Below are 22671 nucleotides of genomic sequence, written 5' to 3' on the forward strand. Positions count from 1 at the left end.
TTGGAAAAAGGCTGCAATGAAACAAAGAGTGAAAAATTTAAAGGGGTCTGAATACTTTCCGTACCCACTGTATCTATATTATATCAATATCAATATTTGAGACTAGACATTGTCTTCAATTTTGATGTCTTAAATGGACAGTTGCCCTAACAGATATAACACGACATTTGTCCGAACACAACAACATTTCACAAAACAGCAAAAGTACGAAACACAACAGCATTTGGCGAGTATCAAATCGGAAAATGGTTTGTGAAATGTCGTTGTGTTTTTTAATTTTTGCTGTTGTTGTTTGTGAAATGTGTTCATCGAAATGTTGTGTTTTGTAAAATGTCGTTGTGTGTTGCTCTTTAGAGCCACCGTACAAATAACTGAAAATAGGTTTCTCGAAAATTCACACAACCTTGATCAGGACCAAAAGAGATCAAATACGCAGGTCAGCTGGTTCTCATTCCCCCTTCATGTTGAATCAGTGAACACTCAAGTACACTCTTGAATTGTAAAAAATAAAAAAAGTTGGGGAGGTGCAATGTTTGTGCAATTTGAAAGGTGTTGATTGTAGCAATGGAAGCACATAGAAAGATCACCTGGCTCTGCAGTTACTCTCAGCTCTACTTCCAGCTTATTGTTTGGCTTTATCAGCCCACAGCTTGACTGTCTTGGTTCAGTCTTAGCGCTCTCCATGCGCATCATCAAGCATTTAGTAGCTACAGAGATATTTGTCTCAGGAGTTAGTGGAGCCCAAACCAGTACTAGAAGCCCAGTGAATATTAGACAGATGGCCAAATATGACTCCAAATAATAAAACTCTGTGTCTGCTGATCTGTGAATAGCACAATTTAACACTTGCACCACGTAAACTTAATATGGTGATAATATATCCATATTGTATTCGCAACTTGTTACAGTGAAGCTAAGTGGCCAAAAGGTTGAAGATAAGCAGCAAGGGTAGAGAGGATTGTTAAAAGTCATTGTGAATTTTTATTTCAGGTAGTCAAAGTCTCGAAAAAAAGTCCCAAGTCAAGATTGTTGGTTGTTCTTTGTCTATGCTGCTTTTTTTGTCTGTCTTCACTCTGTCTGTCCATGTAAATGGACTGTTCTTATATGGCGCTTTTCTAGTCTACTACTTAAAGCGCTTTAACATAGTACAGGAACCATTCAGCGTTCACACACATTCATACAATTTGGCCAAGGGTGCCACACAAGGCACATGCTCATCAGATAAACACACACACACATAGACACTCAAACACATTTACACTCCAATGGCGCAGCATCGGGGCAACTTGGGGTTCAGTGTCTTGCCCAAGGACTTTTATTGACCTTCAACTGCAGGGCCAGGGATTGAACCTCCAACCTTCCGATTGGCAGTAATATGCCTTTAAATATTACTGCCAACAAAAACTCCATGAGCCCCAGCCATCCATCTGTACATTAGCTTGACACGTGGACCTTCAGGCCAAAAGTGACCGTATAACCCTCAGCTTTGTGTTCTAATAATACAGTTTCCTCTTTATTCACAGCACTTCTTCATTCCTCTTGGCTAACTGCAGGCTGTGTTACTATTACTGTGATATGGGTACACAAACACTCACATCTGACTGCATATTACATGGATTTTAAGTGGTAATGCTATTTTCCTTACCATGAAAGGATTATTTGACAGTGCAAATTTGACACGCCACACCATGGAGTTTTGTTTATCAGATGGAACACATGGATTTGGCACATTCATTAAAAAAATTGGCATAATGGACATGGTTTCTCTTTTACCCGCAGATAGATATGTGTGTCCACTACAGGCAGAAGTTAGATATTACCAGTGGTGGAATCTAACTTAGTACATTTGCTCACATACTGTAAGCACAAATGTTTAGGTACTTAAACTTTACCTGAGTCCTTTGTTTTATTATCACTTTCTACTTCTACTCCGCTAAATTTCAGAGAGAATATTGTACTTTTTACTCCACTACATTCATCGGACAGCTTTAGTTACTAGTTACTTTACACATTACGCACATCAGACATGTAGTTTATCAAATTTTTATTATGAATTAAACTAGCCAACAATATAATGGACTAAAAGTCTGAAAAGATTAGACCAGTTTTTGGTCTAAAGAGTTTTCTGCATTGAGTACTCTTACTTTTAATACTTTGAGTACAATTTCCTGATGATACTTTCATACTTTTACTTATGTAACATTTTTAATGCAAGGCTTTTACCTGCAACGGAGTATTTTTTACAGTGTGGTATTAGTACTTTTACTTAAGTAAAAGATGTGATTACTTCTTCCACCACTGGAGTCCCTGTGTGTGTCCACTATAGCCAGAACATAGCAGTTAGCTTAGCGGTTAGCCTTGATATCGCAAAGCTTGGGCCAACATGTTAGCAACAAAACTGAAACTGCACTATAGTTTGAGTAACATGAGTTCAAAGTTGACTGGGAATTTTTCAAACATTTAACTATTTTGCTTTATTTTATGTCCTCCACTTAATCCTTTCATGGTGGGTTATGCACTTCTTGTTTTATTTTCTTGCACTTTAATTTCTTTTTTTTTTTAACACCATTTTCAAAACTTCATGCAAAAAACGGCTGTTCATTTGATTCATGTCTCCATTCTGAAATTCTATACTACTGTTTACGGCCGTGTATACACTTACTGCTTACTAACACATCCGGTATCACGAATCAGTGAGTGTAACATCCAAACTTATTACTCTTCCAGGACCACAACCGAGCCGAGTACGAGTTCCGGGTCATGCGAAAGACGATAAGAAAGGAGCAACCGACCCCAAAGGTAATACCCATTTCCCGATATATTATTTGTGTGTTTAAACCATAACTGTCCAGTCAGATGAGTCGTCTTAAAAAACAGAAAACGTCATCTTTCAGTCGTCATCAGGGCATCAAGCCTCTGGGTTGCCCTGTTTGGTAATAGATTATCAATTACTTTAATATACATAACAATAACAATAAAATAAACATAGATCCTCTTCTGTCAGCAGCTTACAACTTTAAGGTAGCATGCAGCACTGACTCATGCAGGAATTCTGAAGAGAAAGTGCTGAATTCAGAATACAGCATGTTCTTTTTGATTATTATTATTATAAGCCTTTTGAATTTTGTCTTGTACCAAGGTCAGGTCTTTTTGACACACACACACACACACACACACACACACACACACACACACACACACACACACACACACACACTTGCCTGAGATTTCTGACCTAATTCTCTGTAGGTTTGAATGTGACATGATAGCTCGGGGCAGAATTAGCTTTGCTCCACTGCAGCCTGTGTGTGTGTGTGTGTGTGTGTGTGTGTGTGTGTGTGTGTGTGTGTGTGTGTGTGTGTGTGTGTGTGTGCGCACGCACGCTGTGTACTGTGTGTGCGCGTTGTGTACTGTGTGCTGTATGCTTAATGCTGTGTCGCATTAAAGGAGAATTCCGGCCAATTTTTATTTTAATCTCGATTGCTATAAATATGCGAGTAGTTTCAGTACTTGCATATTTCATACACTATTGAGGTATGCACTATCACCATGAACAGAGCCACATATTGAGGCCCTGTTAATATTGTACAGACATATTCATTTCATTGTGTGTCTGTGAAGAGGCACAAAGGCACTCTAAAACTTGCCCCAATAACTGTTGTTTTAGCTCAGTGGAAGCGTTTACACGTAGCTGCAGCTGCTCTGTGTTGCCTGCACTGATTCGGGGATTTTTCAATCAAAACAATTTGCATACATAAAAATTGGCTGGAATTCTCCTTTTAAGAGCTGCTGCTGACAGAAAGACATGACACACAGGTCCAAACAGATGCTGTGTGCAAAGTTTTAGACATGTTGTGTACTTTATGTCCTTTATACAACTGTGTGTGTTTGTGTGTGTGTTTCAGAGAGAGGAAAGTGAGAAGGGGAAGGTGAAGCTGACATGTACAGACAGACTGCCAGCTTACCTGACTACTGTGGTGACAATGGTCTTCATGGTGAGTCTCCCTGTCGTGCTACTTCCACATTAACTTTTCTCTTCTTTAAATGGGACATATGAAGAAAACTTCACTTTTTCAGTGCTCGTGCACCTACATGTGGGTATCTGGTGTACCTACTAACCTACAAACTGTGAAAAAAGTCACACCAGTGTGCTGTTGTTGGCTGTCAGAAAATTTGGGATTCAACAAGCCATTCAGATTCAGCCTCTCTTCCTATGTCCTAAAAGAGACAGATGCTAAAACAAAGTGTTTCAGACAGAGCGTGAATATCGATCAATCAATATATTTGTCATGTAAAAACATATAAAATACAATTTCACTGAAATCTAATCCTTTCAGCTCCTTTAATTTATGCACCACTCAACCAATTGAGTCAAGAACTCAGAAATTAAAGCTTTTGTTTAAGCATCACAAATAGTATAATAGTATGTTAATGTGTGACATAGGCTTCACACACGTCTTTTAAAGCCAGGCCTTTGCCTCAGACGCCCAGGCCTAACGGCACTACTGGCGGCCGCCCACTGCGTGTCCAACTTGAAATACATGACACACATGGACACAGACCATAGGAACAGCCAGCGAGAGAGAGAGAGAGAGAGAGGTACAACTTATGACCAAAACTGAATCTGAACTAAGCCAAAAATGTTACACAACAAATTGGTTCAAAAAGTGACCCAAACCCAAATGTGTCAGGGCTCGTTAGGGTTTTGCAAGAAGCCAAAGATCGAATCACAAAAATCCCTTCCATGTAGCCTCCTAACAGTGGATTTGATTCGCCACAACGTGTTGTTGTCATGATAACCTGTAACTGTAACATCTAAAGATCTGACCTGTCTGACCTTTCTGCTGTACTTCTTTTCTGTGTAGCTTTCCTAGCGTCTTTCATAAACCAAATCTAATGTTATGATCAGCAACGTCACCATAGGCAGAAAAACAGGTTTTAATATATATTTAATGTACTTTTTTTTATTTGTGCATGTAAAATACAATAAGAAAAGAAGAAATATCAAAACCATAACATAATGCAAATATGGGTTTAAGAAAAACCTTAGGGCCTAATAAAGGAACCCACTGAAAGGTTGCAGAAAAAAATCATTGGTTGACCCCTCCCCTCCCTGTCAGATATTGCACTCAGCCACACTTTCTAAAGAGCCAAGAACATCATCAAGGACAATACTGGCCCCACCTGTTTCAACTGTTACCCTCTGGCAGGCGTTATAGGTCTATACACTATAGCACCACCAGATTTATAAATAGCTTCTTCCCAAATGCGATAGTTTCCTTAAAAAAATGTAGTTGGACAAACCCAGTCACCTCCTGCACTTTGATACTTGCACTTACCTAATCGTTGCTTTTTTACCGTTTTTATTCTGTTTTATATGTCCTGTAACAATTATTTAATGTATTTATTGTATGTACCCAATGGAGTAGCGCTCCTATTTCCGCCGTATTGTAAAGTACAATGGAAATAAAGGCATTTAATTCAATGATAGGAATCTATCTATCTATGATACCTATATAATTTACACAGTACTGTGCTCCAACAAAAGAAGTAAAATGTTTTTTTTTTATCATAAATGAAGAGTTCATTTCCTTTCAATATGTACATGTCTCGACCAAGGAAAATTCCTTTTAAGTTTGACTTGCTTGGCAATGAATCTTTTTCTGATCTTCTTCTTCACCTTAATTGTTTTGTCAACGATCCTCCCTCGTCTCCCCCTTTTAGATCCTGGTGACATTTGCCATAGTCTTCGGGGTCATTCTGTACCGGATTAGCATTAAAGCAGCCCTGCACATGAGCACCTACTCTGCCCGGTCCAACATCCGAGCCACTGTCAAAGGCACGGCCGCCATCATCAACCTCGTCGTCATCATCATCTTAGATGAAGTCTATGCCGCCATCGCGCGCTGGCTTACCACACTGGGTGAGGCTCATTTCACTGTTAATCCCCTTAAAGGCATGGATGGTCCTCTACCCAAATATCTGTATTTTATTGTTAGTATATTATTATAACAAGAAAAAGTGTTTGTGGGAAAAGGAAAAATTGTAGACAGATTCTCTAAGACAAAGATTACATCTTTTGGGGAGTGGCAGTATCTAGGGTCGGGAACTGGAGGGTCGCTGGTTCAAGTCCCTGCACGGACCAAAGTTTAGAGTGTGGATCGGTAGCTGGAGAGATGCCACTTCTCCTCTTGAGTACTACCAGGGTGCTCTTGAGCAAGGCACTGTTCTCCCCCCAACCCCTCCAACCGCTCAGGACACTGGTCCAGCAATGGCAGTCCACTTACTCTGACATCTCTCCATTTGTGCATTTATAGGTCCTGAGCATGTGTGTGTATAGTGATATCTAACAGAGTGTAAATTGTCATTTTCCCACTGGCGATCAATGAAATGTATTTAAAAAAAATAAAAAAATAATACAATACATTTATATAGTGCTTTATCATACACTCAGACACACACAGACACTCAAAGTGCTTCAGGGGGAGAACTACTCTAACACCGGCAGTTAATCGATTGTGGATTTTTCAATAAGGGAGAAGGAAGAGATGTAATCATAGACTGTTAATATTAATGGACAGAGCATGTGTGACGTCACCCATTGGTTTGTGAAGCTCTGATATGAGTCTTCAAGTTTGCCGTTACGGGCGCAGCCATCCTGGTTGTGGATGGGATGATTTTAGACGAGAGAGAGAGGAGTGAGAGAGGAGCACTTACACCCTCCGTTACGTTAGACACTTTCACTGGCAATCACATCATAGCCACACCCTAAAACTCCCTGCTTCATCGTCGATTTTAAAATCAACGAGACCATAATTCAATAAATGATCATTCTGTGATGCAGAAGATAAACAAGTGATTAAGACCATACACTCATTATGAAAATGTTTACTGAGTAAATAAATCAACAAATCAAGTGAGAAATTGGTCACTTTGTCATAGACTTCTATAGAAAACGACTTTCTTTTGCAACAGCATGTGTCGCCCCCTGTTGGAATTCAGATAGAATGCGGGTTTAAGGCTATTCCACATTTGTAGCACTTCGCCAAACCGGATGCTCTTTCCATTAATATTATACAGTCTATGGATGTAATCTAATGAATTTTGTGGGAAACCTTTATGAAAAAAACCGACACAAATCATTATTCCAATTATTTGATACATGTGTACCTTTGAAACACGTCTTCGAGGCATCTTTAAATACAGAAAATGCTTCACTTTACGTGCTTCACACGTTATCTCCACACATGGATAACTGGATAAAGAAAATGCCATGACAATTTGAAGCACGACTTTACTTTAAAAACAATGCCACGTACTTGCCTTTAGAAATGCACTGCAGTGTAAAATAATAAATAGCTGATGAAGGGAATAACAACCAAACGTCTAGAAAAATAAAAGCCCATCAACGCCACTTTTTTGTCAGTTTGGAATTTGCAACAGCCTTATATAATAGTGGTGCCACTGGATAAATGTGTGTGTGTGTGTGTGTGTGTGACACTTTTTCAGAGGTTCCAAAGACAGACAAGAGCTTTGAAGACCGCCTCATCTTCAAAACCTTTATCTTGAAGTTTGTCAATGCATTCACACCTATTGTCTACTTGGCTTTCTTCAGGGGCAGGTAAGACAAAACCTTCTCACTGCTGGCTTTTTGTACATTTTGGTTAAATCCTTAAAATCACTCTACTGTTGGTAATTAGTTTTAAAATGCTTGAATCTATTGCGGCACTCACCTGCCATTGGATTAGACACTTTCATTTAAAATACGGTACCATGAGTATGTTTGGACTATATACGTGATCATGCTGTGAACTACCTGCTGTCCTTACCTCACATACAACATGGGTTGGTTGTGTTTGGTTTTGCAGGCTTGTTGGGCGGCCTGGAAACTACTTGTATGTTATTGGATCGTACCGAATGGAAGAGGTAATTCACACTAAACACTGTGCCACTTAAAGATCACATGGCAGATCCCATTTTTTTAACATCAATATGTGTTCCCCCAGTGGCTAGAAATGGTGATAGGTGTAAATGCCCGCCCAGAGAATTTGGCCTCCCCATGATAAAGACAGATCATGGCTTTTAAACGAGCAAAGTTGCAGTTGGTCAAGGCCACACCCCCAGCCTCCAGCTTGCCCCCCCTCTCTCCTCCTCAAAAGCTACAGACTCAGAAATGGCACACACTAAGGAAAGCCCCTTGGGAGACTGGCTCTAGTGTCTGTAATTCTGCACCAAGGTTGAATTTTGGCAAAGAGACTTCAGATATGGTATTAGGGAACCAGTAAGGTTTATATAAAAGCATCCAAAGAGCACCATGTCATGGGACCTTTAAAGGTTGCTGCTGTTGTGATTCCATATTTTTATATGTCAATAAATTCCAGGAAAAGACTGCATTAATCTGTGTCTCAAAAGTTTCCCACTCACCGTCTTACCTTGCCTGTGGCTTTTCCCTTTTTTTCTCGGGGACCCCTAGAAACTCCTAAAGGACCCCTGGGATCAAGGGACCCTATTTTGTGTGTGTGTGTGTGTGTGTGTGTGTGTGTGTGTGTGTGGGTGTGGGTGTGGGTGTGGGTGTGTGTGTGGGTGTGTCTGTGTGTGAAAGTATTCATGACAATGAAGGAAAATGTCAGCCAGAGCAACAGTAGATACATTCACTGTTGGTTTGAGTCTGCACATGAGATGTGTTAGCATTAAAGAAAACAAAATATCACCAGACCTATCCTTTAAAGGTGAACATGGTTCTCTCTCCTACACAGATCCTTCATGGGTTCATCTGATCAGATGGATTTGATCGTATGCATTTTTTGGAGATAGGTTTGGATGGAGTAACTCCTTGAACATAGATGTCAACCTTTTAATTTGGTTTTGCATTTTAATAAATTTAAATTTTTAAGAGCACATGCAGTGAGTGGCCTTTTTTTCGAACATGGACATTAATGAAGCACCTTTTAATTTGGTAGTACATGCGCTGGAGTGAAACAGCAGTGTTCTGCTTTGGAGACAAAGAGGACATACAAGATTATTATCCTCTAATGAGAGACCATGTTTTTTTAGTCATCTGTGTCGTCCTTGATTTGAAGGGACACAAGCTACTAGCAGCAGTGTGGAGGAGGGGTGGGGGTGGGGGTGCTGTATCATGTGGATGCTCCAACTTTGTTATTGTAATTTTTTTAAATTCCTCATGGTGGAGACAGAAACTATGCACTACTTCTTCCATATTACATACTCCTCACTACATACCTTCCTCCTTCCCTATTTCTTTCCATGCTCTTCTGCCTCAATTTGATCTTTACTTTTGTACACTTGTTCTCTCTGTCTCTCTCTGTCTCTCTGTCTCTCTCTCTCTCTCTCTCTCTCTACAGTGTGCCCATGCCGGCTGCCTCATGGAGCTGTGCATTCAGCTGTGCATCACTATGCTGGGCAAGCAGCTCATCCAGAACAACTTGTTTGAGATTGGAATACCGTGAGTGCAGAATATACCCTTCCCCTGACACTTACACACATTAGCTGAACCGCAGCATTGATCATAACACGTGGGTTTAGCAAGCCAGAGAACAAATTATTCACACCCACTAAGTTGTACTTGCGACCGAGATGAATCATTTAAATGCATGTGTTTTTTAGACACACTTACCTGGGAACTAGACAACACCTAGCCGAACTCTGTCACCCTGCAATTTTATCTGTCTCGCTTACTGCTTACCGGACATCGTAATGGAAATTTGTAGGTTTGTTGTACTTTATGTACCGTTCAGTACATGTTCGGCACACTTTTAAACTGTGTCCCAGTCCAAGCAGGGTCAATGGCAAGTACACGTTCAATTTTCACCAGCCATTTTACAGATTACCATTTTTTTTTTGGGGATGGTGATTGAATCAAATCAACGAGCCACAAGCATCACCAGCATTTGGGTGGTGGTGGATGGTGCTAATTTTGCACCTTGAGTCCGACAATGAAACATATCTAATGAATGTAACCACCAATAATTTAATGACTGAGAAGAGGACACATTGAAGCAATAGAAGGATTTATAATGAAGCACCCCAAATTGACTTTAAAACAAATGTAATAAATGTAAAATGTGGGAATTGAATGTTATGGTTTGTATTGTATGTATTCTGTATTTGGGGGAAAAAAATCAAGAAAAACCCCACTAAAATTACAAAAAACATGTAGTCTACTGGGGAACATTAGATGTATTAAGACAACCAAGGAGATTTAATCATGACATGATTCATTCACTGTCAAATTGGCAAAAGTGGATTTGAAAACGTCCTATATATATAGTTTAGAGACAATTCGGCGCTTCACGTCGTGCACTTACATCGTTAAAATATGGCCCCTAATGTGTAATTTCCATACTCGACTGTTGGTATGTTCAGGAAGCTGAAGAAGCTGCTCCGGAGGAAGAGGTCTGACTTGGACTCAAAGCAAGAGGAGGAACTGAACAGGTCTCTGCATCGCCACGAGAAAGACCACATACTGGGTCCCTTCGTCGGCCTAAGCCCCGAGTACATGGAGATGAGTGAGTCTACACTACATACACACTGCTGCTCTTTGGCTTTTCTTTGGCCCAGTTTTGCTGAATGTCCTGATCTCTTCTGTTAGAGCGGTGTCTTCTACCCTGATTCAAAGTAGATCCCTTAGAAACACTCTGTGTTAATATCAATACCCTAACCGGTGCACAGCTCGTCATGTCAGGGCAAAACTAACATGCATAATGGCTGCAAGCACTACAAGATAATCCCTTAAATGCTCTGCGTCCACACCATGTGCCAACAAACCCTCTCCTGTTTCTTTGCTCCTGCTTCATGTCAGACCTTACAGATTGCAAATGTCAGCCCCTTTCCAGCACAATGTATTCGCTTCAGAGAGCAAACTAGCGAAAACATTCCCCTGAGCTGACATACAAACTAATGGCCATGTTGAGGTGCACTTTGTTGAAAAGGAAATCCCATTTCATAGCACATAGACGTGATGTGAAAACCTTGATTAGATCATCCTTCATGTGCTACAGAGATTTCTGTGCATGTCTATATACTGTATGTGTGCCAAATGAAGATAAATAGATTTAAATGTCCGAGTTAGTGGCTATTGCGGTTGTGTAATTGTTCTTTTTGGATCATTATTATTAAGCAATTCCATGCATTCTATGAGGAAAGGAGATGTAATCAAAACAAAGAACATTGCGCACAATGTAGTGTGTGTAAGGTTATCCAACAATGATATAACCCTGCTCCCATATTCTTCTTTAGACAGAGCTGCAAGACACAACAAATCCCTTCTCAAAAGACTTGGCATTGATTGTAGTAATTGCCACATATGTCACTCAGGTGTAACAAACAGTGGTCCCTGTGCGTAGTGGTGTACAGTGATGGCCAAATGAAGCCTCGAGAAGCTTTGTGATTCATTATCTTCATTTTCCGACCCCACTACGTGGTCATGTTTTCAGTAGAGTGTGTCCAAGTGAAGCTTTGTGAAGCATTGTTTTTATTTCCTGAGCCCAGAAGATGGGGGTTTCTGTTCAACAAAGGGTTGGAAGCCCACTGAATTTTCTTTAAACCAATGGTGCCAAGCAGTTGCGTCCCCTAATACAAGTAATGGTTCATGAAGCTTCAGTTGACCATCACAGTATATTACCATAATAATCATTTAACCTTCTAAACTGATGAGTATTGACTCCCGTTTGCATTATTTCAGCCAGTAATAGATAGTAACAAAATGATCATGAATATGAATATGTCATAGATAACAGACCTTAAAGCTAAACTCGTCAATATATTTATATTAACAATGAATCAAACCTGAAATCCAACAAATGATGCTGACAACTCAGTGTACATACTGTCTGTTAGCTGCATGAGATCAGATTAAATTAGATAAGACTTTATTCATCCCACAGTGGAGAAATTCCCTTGTTACAGCAGCAGCAGTTTCCTACAGTGTCCTCTTGTGAGGAGGTCCCAAAAAGTTGCTAGAATGAATAAATGCGGATGCGGGGTGGGGTGGGGCCCAATAGAAAAGACCTTTCTACAGGGCCCCAATTTTTGTGCTACGCCCCTGGCTGTAGGACCTTGCTACACAAATCTCCCTGAAAGTAATTAAAAGATAAAAGAAAATTTCCGCGTCATTTACCGGCATAACAAACACAAGATCTCTCTCTTTGCAGTACCTATTTAATTTCTTGATTGCCTCTCCAAGGCAGAGCCAGAACAACCTCATTAGCCCATAAAACCATATAATTATGATAAGCATAGAAATATCTGGCTGCTGGGGATTTCTCATCATAATCCTAGACACTCCAAATGAATGCTAATGTTGCTCTGTGTGGGCTGGATTTTAACAACTTTAAAAAGTGAATATAGTCACATGTTGTATTTTAAGTTTGTTCTGCTGCTCACGAATGACAAATTAATAATGAACGTAGCTTTCATTTCCCTGAGATTTCAGCCTATATTGCAGCAGAACTCCAATCTGCAAATCTCATCAGTAGAGCTCTAAAGGTCGCTACTCCATCCATCTGTTGCAACAGATCAGCATTAAAGAAACTCAGCTGAACATGTACACGTGAAGAAAAACACGTACAAATTAGCCTTCATTCCCACTGCCATAAACATCTTAAACAAAAAGGCGTGACCCACACACCCACACAACCTATGCGACTTGGCATACACACATTTTTTAAGGTCCCATGACATGGTGCTCTTTGAAGGCTTTTATATAGACCTTAGTGGTCCCCTTATACTGTATCTGAAGTCTCTTTTACATAGACCTTAGTGGTCTCCTAATACTGGATCTGAAGTCTCTTTCCAAAAATTCTGCCTTGGTGCAGAATTACAGCTTCTAGAGCCAGTCCCACAATGAGCTTTCCTTAGAATGTGCCATTACTGAGTCTATTATTTTTATAAGCTATTGCATGTTAACTGTCCGAGTTTGTTTTTGTATCGTATCTTCTGTTAACTTCTTCTGTCGTCTGTGTCTCCAGTCATCCAGTTTGGGATGGTGACTCTGTTTGTGGCGTCCTTCCCTCTGGCTCCGCTCTTCGCTCTACTGAACAACATCATCGAGATTCGCCTGGATGCCAAGAAGTTTGTTATGGAGCTGCGCAGGCCGATTGCAGCCAAAGCCAAAGACATTGGTAGGTGTCCACCACCCCAACTGAAATAACATTTCAGCTACATCACCGTCAATAGGATAAAAAATCTAAAAGAAAAGCCTATGCAAGAAGAAGAAGAGATACGCAATCACAAGAAGAAGAAATGGAATTTATACAGCGCTTTTAATTCTTTTAATTAAATTATAATTTCCCCACTGGAGATCAATAAACAGTATAAATTATTTTTATTATTAAGTTATATAGAGGTTTTATATAGAGGTTTACTATTCCATGCAGAGGCTCAGGGTCCTGAATCCGACCTGCGGCAACTTCCGGCATGTCTTCCCACTCTCTCTTCCCCTTCATATCTAAGCTGTCCTAATGATTAAAGGTGGACATGCCCCAAATAATAATACTAATGGAGTGTGTGTGTACGAAATCAGTCTCAGAACCAAATAGAAACTTCCTTCTACTCCACATACAGTTCAGTCTTTCCAGCACTGCGCTTGTCCCATCTAGTGGTGACTGGCGGTCAGTGACCCTACTGTGTACAGTGTTGACATGTGGACATGTCCCTGTGTCCTGCTGCAGGTATCTGGTACAACCTGTTGAGAGGCCTCAGCAAGGTAGCAGTCATCGTTAATGTAAGTCTTGTATCTTTACAGTCACTAATATACGGGGGCCAACAGGGGCAAATGCCCTGCCACTTAACCCTTGTGTTGTCGTCCCGGGTCAAAAAAGGGACAAAATTGTCAAAGTTCCGACTTTTATTTTAGTTTTCACTAACACCACCTTACTACCACTAGTTTTACATGACCTTTTGGCTCATTTACATTGAATTATACCTAAAATTTGAATTAAAAAAGCAGAAATTATGAATTATTTTGACTAATACAGTAGTTAAGGTCCGAGGAACGTACAGATGAGTTTAGTCAGGATTGAAAGGGATCAATTGTATTTGCATTGATTGTTGTAAGGAATCCAATCTATTTTTTGTGGTAATTTGGTTAAAAAGAAACCCATATTTCAAATATAGACATTTGAAAGGACAACAGGACAGTTATGAAAACACATGCGAAAAGACAAAACGCGAGCAAATTAAGAAAACATCTTCATTAATTTGACAATACATGCACAGCATTTACTAAACGCGCTGCAAATGCACACAACACAACCAAATACACAAATGCGCTGTAAATATAGAAACAATGTTTTTTGTGCTTTTCTTTTTGCATCATTTCTATATTTTCAGTGTGTTTATGTATTTGGATGTGTTGTGTGTATTTGTGTGAATGCTGCTTTCTTAGTTTGCTTGTGTTTTCTTAAGTTGCAAGGCGTTCGCCCCTGCCGGCCACCATACTGACATGTCTGCAAAATGAAAATGGATGAAAATGTCAGTGTCAGAGCTACACAGTCTATAGTGTCACCTTATGGAGAGCTTTGATTCTGTACATCTAGAAATCAGAAAGGAGTCTTATGCTGACCTTACACCAAACTTTTCAAGCGGACTCTTTCCACTGACTTTCCAATATCGGAACGAAATCAGGAGAGTCTTGGCTAGATTTGGGGTGTCCTCCCGTAGTCTCAATCGCTTGGTGTAAAGTGGTCATAAAACTCAGTCCGAGCCAGTCTTAATCAGTCTTTCTCTCTTCTAATGTTCCAACAAAATCAATTGTGTTTTTTAGTATCGTAAGTTTTAAGTCTCGGTAGTGGAATATGGAAAGCACTTGCAATTTTAGCTCATCACTGACCCCCTCTCTTGTGCGACTCTTATTTATTTATGTATGAATTTATAAATAAAGTGTTATGCCTTATGTGATGTCTTGTTTTGTTTTAATTGTCTTTCACTGATAGAAGAGCTTTCCAAATTTTGAAAAGACCAAAGTCTGACACATCTCACGTCTAAAGACAATCTGTCATTGTAGTAAGATGTTAGCCTTTACTGTCTTTGTACATGGAAACAGTACCAGTCTTGTCAGAGTCTTCTAGGGTATAGTAGGCATTAGTTTACCCTGGTCTTTTGATTTCATGAAGACACTGAGCAGACACGCAGTTCTCTGTCCCGCAGGCGTTTGTCATCTCCTTCACCTCCGACTTCATCCCACGGCTGGTCTACCAGTACATGTTCAGCGATGACGGCACCATGCACGGCTTCATTAATCACACTCTGTCTTACTTCAACGTCAGTGACTTCCAGCCGGGCACAGACCCTCTGCAGCCAATGCACCTGGGTTACAAGGTAGAAATATGCAGGTAAGGATTCACTTTACAGCTGGCTGCACTTAGTTCTGCTGGTGTGTCATTGATTTATTTTTAAATAAATTTTTAAATATTTAATTGCAATCAACTGCAAATTATTCTCTCTTTATTAAATCTGTTCAATATGTACTTTAAAGGGGATATTTTTCAAGTTTGCAGTGGGTTTTGAAACTCAACTACTCCATTCACATCGACAATGCATGCAAATACCGTAACTTTAGTCTTGTGAAGAAAACCATCTGAAAGGGCTTCGAAACCCCAAAAGACCCTTTTCTGTATCAGTTTTGGCTCATTTAACTTTGTTTCTGCTAGCCAGCCACGTTACTCCTGCTTTGCTTCCTGGTTTACCAAACTACAAATCACAGAATGCATGTGCGTTAACCGGGGTGTTAAAAGGGATTTGCTTTAACTCCTTATCATTGCATTCAGATCGACTGCCCTATTAAAATGGATCATTCTTGGATGCCTGGGTATCTCACATGGTGGAGCAGTCGCCCATATAAAGAGGTTTACTCCTCGACGCACCTGCTGTGGGTTCGACTCCGCCCTGCAGCCCTTCGCTGCATGTCACCCCCCCTCCCCTTTCATTGCTTCAGCTGTCTTATGTAAAGAAAGGTCTAAAATGCCCCAAAAAATCATCTTTAAAAAACATGGATCATTCTCACGCCAAAACTCGCCAAGCTGTCAGCTATCATAAGCCTATATTGCATGTACCGTCATTCTGTGTCGTCATCTGTGTTTTTACCTTTTGTGATATAGATAATCTTCGTTTTTATGGGGAGTAGTTGAGAAAATTGACAAATTGTGTTGATGTTTAACTTCAATATTGCCCAAATTGTTACTTTGATTGAACATTAGGCTTTAAATCGCATTCAGTTTAAAGCATAAAATGAATTCTTTTAAAATTTGTTTTTAAAATAAGTGGTTTGTCCTTCTGTTCCAGGTATAAGGACTACAGAGAGCCTCCCTGGGCCACCACACCATATGAACTCTCCAAGGAGTTCTGGGTTGTTCTGGCCGCTCGGCTCGCCTTCGTTGTTGGCTTTCAGGTTTGGAACAACACACAGATATTAATATCCAAGCAAGAGATGGCAAAAGTACTCACTTCCCGTACTCAAGTAGAACTACAGATAAATGTGTTAAAAAATACTCTGGTAAAAGTAGAAGTACTGATTTAACTTCTTTACTCAAGTAAAAGTAACAAAGTAGAAGCTTGGAAATTTACTCTTTACATGTCATTACCTACATTTTAAATGGCTGCCTGGCAATAGGCCTAAAACATATAGCTTATTTATTGTCTCCAGGACTCCAGGTTAGTAAGATTCTGACCAAGTAGCAAGATATGAATTCAGGTGAGATTTTGTGAGAAGTCTGTGTATATTCCCATCTAATTAGATTGAATTTGGTATTGATGACACAAAAATAATAACTAACTCCAGTGAAATTATTTAAATTTAGTGAGGACTACATTAGGACTGTATTTAAAAGTGATTCTGGTTTTCAACTTCGGCCTAGGTGTGTCTGCTAAAACACGGACGAAAACAACTTCTCTCTGTTAATGCTTTATTACAATCAAGCATGTCAGTATAAACATGGGGGGGCTAGCTCTGCTATGGCTGTTTGTGTGGACAAAGAAATATATAACATTGTAAAGGCTACCGTACACAATGCACAGGAATCATATATGCTAGTAAATAATAACAATAAACCAATTATTAATCACATTATCTTAATGAGCAAGGATGTTCAACAATCGCCGTTACATCGAATCAACAGCCAGGTGTAACCTAGGTAACAGGTGTGACCTAGGTAACAGTTAAAGAACACAAACAAGCTAACTTTTAAATTTGCAAGAACTACAGACCAAAACAACAACAGGCTTAAATGAACTGACAACATCAGTTATATGACTTACAGTTGTCAAAGACACACGATCTCAACTGATTATTATTTGGACAGCTAGTCTCTTTTTCTTTTCTCTCACTTTTTTCTCTGTGCGCTCGTGGTGTGATGCGCGTGTCCGCGCTATTCTCCATCATGCACTCACAATCATACCTGATAGACGACCTTTAGTACAAAACTAAAGTAACGAGCCAATTTTGAAAGATGTAAGGAGTAGAAAGTACCGATATCCGTGTTAAAATGTAAGGAGTAAAAGTAAAAAGTTGCCAAAAAAATCAATTGTAAAGTAAAAATATGTGAAAAATCTACTTGTACTTCATAACTTCCCATCTCTGATCCAAGAACACATACTGCATGCCTCGATATGGTTTCTTTTAGGCAGGTCTCTCACTTTGCCATGCATATTTTATGCAAACCAAGCAAACAAACGTGCAAACATCTCATACATATTTGATGAATGTTTCGCCTCTGTGGGAAATGTAAGGTAATTTGTTGAGTAAAAACATGAGGAATGAATCTGTGTCGACTTGCACGTGACTCTTTGAGAGGAACAGGCTTTCTGCTTCTCTTCCATTCATTTTTAATTTTTACGATTTGATTGATTTCACATTGTTCTCCAGTATGAAATGTCCACCTGCGTATTTGAATCAGTCCTATTTGCTATTTATTGCGCTTGTTTTAACAAAATGAAATGATGCTGAATTTACATGGAACCACATGGATTTGTGTGTTTCTGGTGTATGTTTAAGCAATAGCTCAGGACTATGTATTGGTATTATATCTGCTTTAGTTGAGGCAGCGGTAGACCAGCAACTCTTGTGTCAGGCAAGGTAAAAGAGAGTCTGGTGGCTTTGAATATAGCAGAAATAACCCCTTCCGTTCCCTGTTGGGAAGTGGTCTCTGACAGCACTTATAGCGCTTGTTGTTGTGGCTTCCTTCCGTGGCAGCTGCGCACAGAGCGGAGCAGCGAACACCTGAGGATCTCGGCAGACCTCCGCTGCTCCGGAGATGGGTACTGCCCAATCCCCTCCTCCATAGTTAGGCCAATCAGGAGGTCCAAAGTCGATCCTAAATGTATCTGGATTTAGCTTGCTAACTGTGTTAAGCTTTCAGTTCATTACTTTTTTTTTCTCAAACACAAAAATAATGCTTATAGAGATCCACAGTGTTGTATTATCAACCATAATGTCTAAACCATCCAAGGTAGACTGACCATGAGCTGTGAGATTGTGAAACAAAGGTTCATATCCCTTTAGAAGCTAGAAGTCCCTATGATATTAAGCTTTTAAGAAAAATGTGTTGTATTTATTATGTTATGGAGAAGTACTACACTACACTACACACAACCTTAAGCACAACAGCGCTGTCTCTGATCGGTGGAACTCGCTGTTACCAACCGCTAGAGCTGGCTTCTATCATTGAAGTCTACGAGACTTTCCACGGCATTCTGCTGTCTGCTACTTCGTTAAAACAGAGATACTGTGGTGTTGAGTGACAGATGGAGGGTTGCATGCGCTAAGGTTACAGAGTTGCTGTAAGGTAGATGGGGTACATGGGGGCGCAAACCCTACCAGGTGAGCTACCAGAGCGCCCATAAACTCCCTTTTTAATCAACATTTAGTGTTAAATGATTTATTTGGTAAGCAACTGTGTGAGAAGCGGGTTCATGTAGAGCGAGGCGGTTGTTATAGCGAATACAACCCCCTGAGATGTTCCTTTCTAAGGTTTCCCCACTTGCTCTGTGTCCCCTCTGTCCTGTGCAGAACGTGGTGATGCTCATGAGTGACTTTGTGGACTGGCTGATCCCGGACATCCCCAAGGACATCAGCCTCCAGATCCACAAGGAGAAGATCCTCATGGTGGAGCTGTTCATGAAGGAGGAGCAGGGCAAAAGGCAAGCAGCGCGGGACAACCACAACCAGGACAACTGCAACTCCCCCTCATCAGCAGATCAGAGTCCGCCGCGGACCCGCTCACGGCCAGTCTCGCACGCCAACTGCTGATGAACTGCTACTGGAAAAAAGAAACGCAGCACTACAAACGGCCTGTAATGGAATCAGCTGCATACAGCTAGCTGGTAAAGGTTAGAAGTTAAGACATGATCAGTTTTTAATAATCAGCTAAATGTTTGGGAATATTTACAAGAATGACCTGACGGTTAAAACCAAAACTCTGACGCATTTACATCCGAATTCCTTCACCTTTTAGAAACTGATTGTTTACCTGTTTTTAAAAATCTTCCCATGTTAAGATGAACAATTTTACAGCAGGCCAGACATGGTCAGCCATTAACCAAAAAATCCAGCAAATAGTTAGACAACACCCATGACAAAACATTATTTATTGGATGTACAGTACTGGAATTTGAAGGGAACAAGCCATTAGCTTCACTCGACTCTGGGGAAATTTCTTGTCAATGACTTCATCAATCAGGACGCCTAAGAAAACAGTGCCAAACCCCACCTGCAACCTCTTAAGATTCCTATTGTCAAGCATTCAGTTCATAACTGCCACGTCTCCCACGGGACCTGAACGCAACGTTTGTATTCAAGACAGTGTCTGTCCAAAGGGTCCTGCTGGGAAGACTTTCCTCCTGATGTCTTACTGGTGAAAACCCCCTCCTGCCATCAATGGGTAAAGCTCAGATATGCCTTTCTTTTCCTTTCTTTTCTTTTTTTTTTTTTTACAATTATTTACAAAAGCAGGAATTTATTGATGTACTTTTTTGAATATGCAACATGGTCAAGCACATGTGCTTTGGTTTTTGGAGAAGAACAGCAAGGTTTTGTGCAGTGGCCTGTTGATTTGTACTATTCTCTTGTATGAGCACCATTTTGCTCATATGTTTTTTACATTTGTTACATTTTGAGTATGAACAAACTGCCTAACCATGCACAGTGGCATTATTCCTAAAAACATAAATAAAAATAAAGCACCGGTCATATCATCAATTACGGTGAACTGGAATTCTTAAATCTGCCACTGACACGATTTACAGCAAAAAAACACAAAGTGATGTCATGCTGTGGATACTTACTGTAAATGTCCTGTTAAACCTTACCAAACTCTGCTATTGAGTATAGAGATACATTTGCCAAATTTGCTATTACATCAAATCATTCTATTTCTTAAAACTGTATCAACCAAATGTATTTTATTTGCCGCTTGGGGGAAACAGACCAAGCTGAAAAAAATAAACACTGACATATTGTGGTCATAAAAAGACAATTGGCAAACAATTATTTACACATCCAACACAGAGCAACGTTAGGATTCATTGTGTGTGTCAGTCGCGTCATTTTAGCTCAAGCAGCTAATGTATGTTTCTCAGGCTTTTTGTTTAACTTGTCATAAGCTAAACTGATTCCTTTGTCTGTCGTCTCTGTGATGTCGAGCAGATGTACAGTGCTGAGTGGGTTTCTCAGAGAAAACATCCACCTGCTGCTAGAAACGAGGCCGATGCAAAGAAGTTTGTGGGCCGTAAAACCAAAACAATGAGCTGCGAGATGCTAAAAGGCTCTGCAGGACTAAAGGGGGCTGTTGAGAATTCTCTCACTCTGTGGGTTTGTCACTACAAGCAACGCCTTTTTCACTACACATTATAACATCTATGTTTGGTGTATATTTTTTCATGATTAGCTGCTATAATTAACACGACTCAAAATGAATGCTACTTTATGTCTGCTGGACTTGTAAATGCAACTGTGTGCTAAAGTTCCCCATATCAACTTAGAAAGGGATGTAATGTCAGTGTTGGGTTTTCAGCTCGCGTCTGCTGCCCCACAGCGGCCACAAAATCACTTAATGCAAGTTTTAATATCTGCAAGGAAGCTCTCTGTTCACAAGAAGAGAGTCCAGCATTCAGTCTTTTGCCTCACTTGTTCCTTTGGTGTCTTTTGGATCATGGACAGTCCAGGGCAGAGTGCCCTTTACTGATGGTGCCCTTTACAGAGTTTCTCCAGACCAAATGAAAACCGTCACTTTTGAAACACCAAATGTCGGCCTATGCGGTTTTAAAGTGCCCAGAAGATGACAAATAAATGCATTTGTCTCACTGATTAAAACCACAAATGCCATTCACACCTTTGTCTATAGTTAGAGATGCTCAGCTGTGTTTATTCAATAATTAATGACGTGTGCTGGTAGATTTAAGGTTGTGCACAAAAATTTGAATTAATGTACTAGTGTTTGAAGTCACATGTAGTGGTAGAAGGAAGTGCATATAAAACATCAGAAAACCGCATCTTGGAACAAATGAGATTGAGGAATTTTGCAATATTATTAGCAATGTGAGCTCTTTATTTAAAAGGACTCAAAGTAGGAATTTTTAGCGTCTCGATGACCCTGGAATGGGCACCCCAGTGTTGTTGAGCAAAGCGACTGCTTTACTGACTCATACCCTGCCTTATATTCTCCTTTAACTATTGCTGGCTCATTTAAGATTTCCATTTAGCAGTTTTAAGGGGATACAGTTGAACCAGAAAGGCAACACTGTTACTATACTATAATCTCGCCTTATATTAACCAAATAAATTCACTCCGCATTTCCTTAACATGCAACTCTTTAACTGATCAAGCACAAATAATAATAATTTGTTTTCTATTTATCAAACTGCAAAAACACATGTGGGAGTGAAGAACGTAAATGTAGGGTGGACTGAAATAAGGCTTAACAAGTACAGTCTACACTCATCCATGTGTCTAGTCCTGCCTCCCGCTGTAAATATATTCAACTCCCCCTGATTTAAAGGGGCTGTATTTGATATTCTGAACATTAATATAGCAGCAAACTAGTATTTTTGATGTAAAGTAATGGCAGCCTGAGCAGAGAATGAAGTCACACTCGGTGTGTGTTGTGATCCAAGCTTCTCTGATTCCATTGAAGGTCAGGCTGCGCGTGCTGTTAGTTCCTTGCATAGACATACTAAGAATAGACTTAGCATCAGCGATTCACCCAGTGGTTTGTGGACTGTGTTTTTAAAGCTTTGAGTTTTTGCATTAAGGGTGTCGCTGTTTTGTCTTTTTGCAACCAGACTTGACGGTTTTTGAGGAGACGGTTGTTTATGGTTGCATTGGCTTAATGCTAAAAGGGAACGTTGATGATTTCCAACCCCTCTGAACCAAGTCATCCAGCTGACCTGCTGGTAGTCTATATCGTCCAATTTTCACACCGGGGACAGTTCCGGTGCCGCCAGAATTTCAACTGGATGTCCGTCACCTTCCTCTTCTTTTGTGTTGGTGTTCTAACCTCCGGTGGATTTCTGTGGACTATGGTTACCTTCTACTTAGATCTCTGCAGGGTAAATCCAGACAGCTAGCTAGACTATCTGTCCAATCTGAGTTTTCTGTTGCACGACTAAAACAACTTTTGAAAGTACACACGTTCCACCAAAACAAGTTCCTCCCCGAGGCT

At 40.1% G+C, this 22671-nt stretch overlaps 1 protein-coding gene across 6 annotated transcripts in view; it reads left to right on the top strand.

Moving 5' to 3' along the window:
• Positions 1-22182, top strand: part of ano1a (anoctamin 1, calcium activated chloride channel a) — an 83714-nt gene extending 61532 nt beyond the window's left edge. For all 6 annotated transcript variants that reach the window (XM_034867741.1, XM_034867709.1, XM_034867723.1 and 3 more), the window contains 12 exons: positions 2728-2799; positions 3906-3995; positions 5725-5923; positions 7510-7621; positions 7869-7926; positions 9363-9463; positions 10384-10526; positions 12987-13139; positions 13689-13741; positions 15166-15350; positions 16300-16405; positions 19022-22182. In XM_034867741.1, the coding sequence (XP_034723632.1) occupies positions 2728-2799; positions 3906-3995; positions 5725-5923; positions 7510-7621; positions 7869-7926; positions 9363-9463; positions 10384-10526; positions 12987-13139; positions 13689-13741; positions 15166-15350; positions 16300-16405; positions 19022-19261 (1512 nt within the window). In that variant the 3' untranslated portion in view covers positions 19262-22182. The remainder of the gene's footprint in view (positions 1-2727; positions 2800-3905; positions 3996-5724; positions 5924-7509; positions 7622-7868; positions 7927-9362; positions 9464-10383; positions 10527-12986; positions 13140-13688; positions 13742-15165; positions 15351-16299; positions 16406-19021) is intronic.
• The last annotated feature ends 489 nt before the right edge of the window (positions 22183-22671 follow it).

Source organism: Etheostoma cragini, chromosome 1, assembly GCF_013103735.1.
Source record: "Etheostoma cragini isolate CJK2018 chromosome 1, CSU_Ecrag_1.0, whole genome shotgun sequence".
Classification (NCBI taxonomy): Eukaryota; Metazoa; Chordata; class Actinopteri; order Perciformes; family Percidae; genus Etheostoma; species Etheostoma cragini.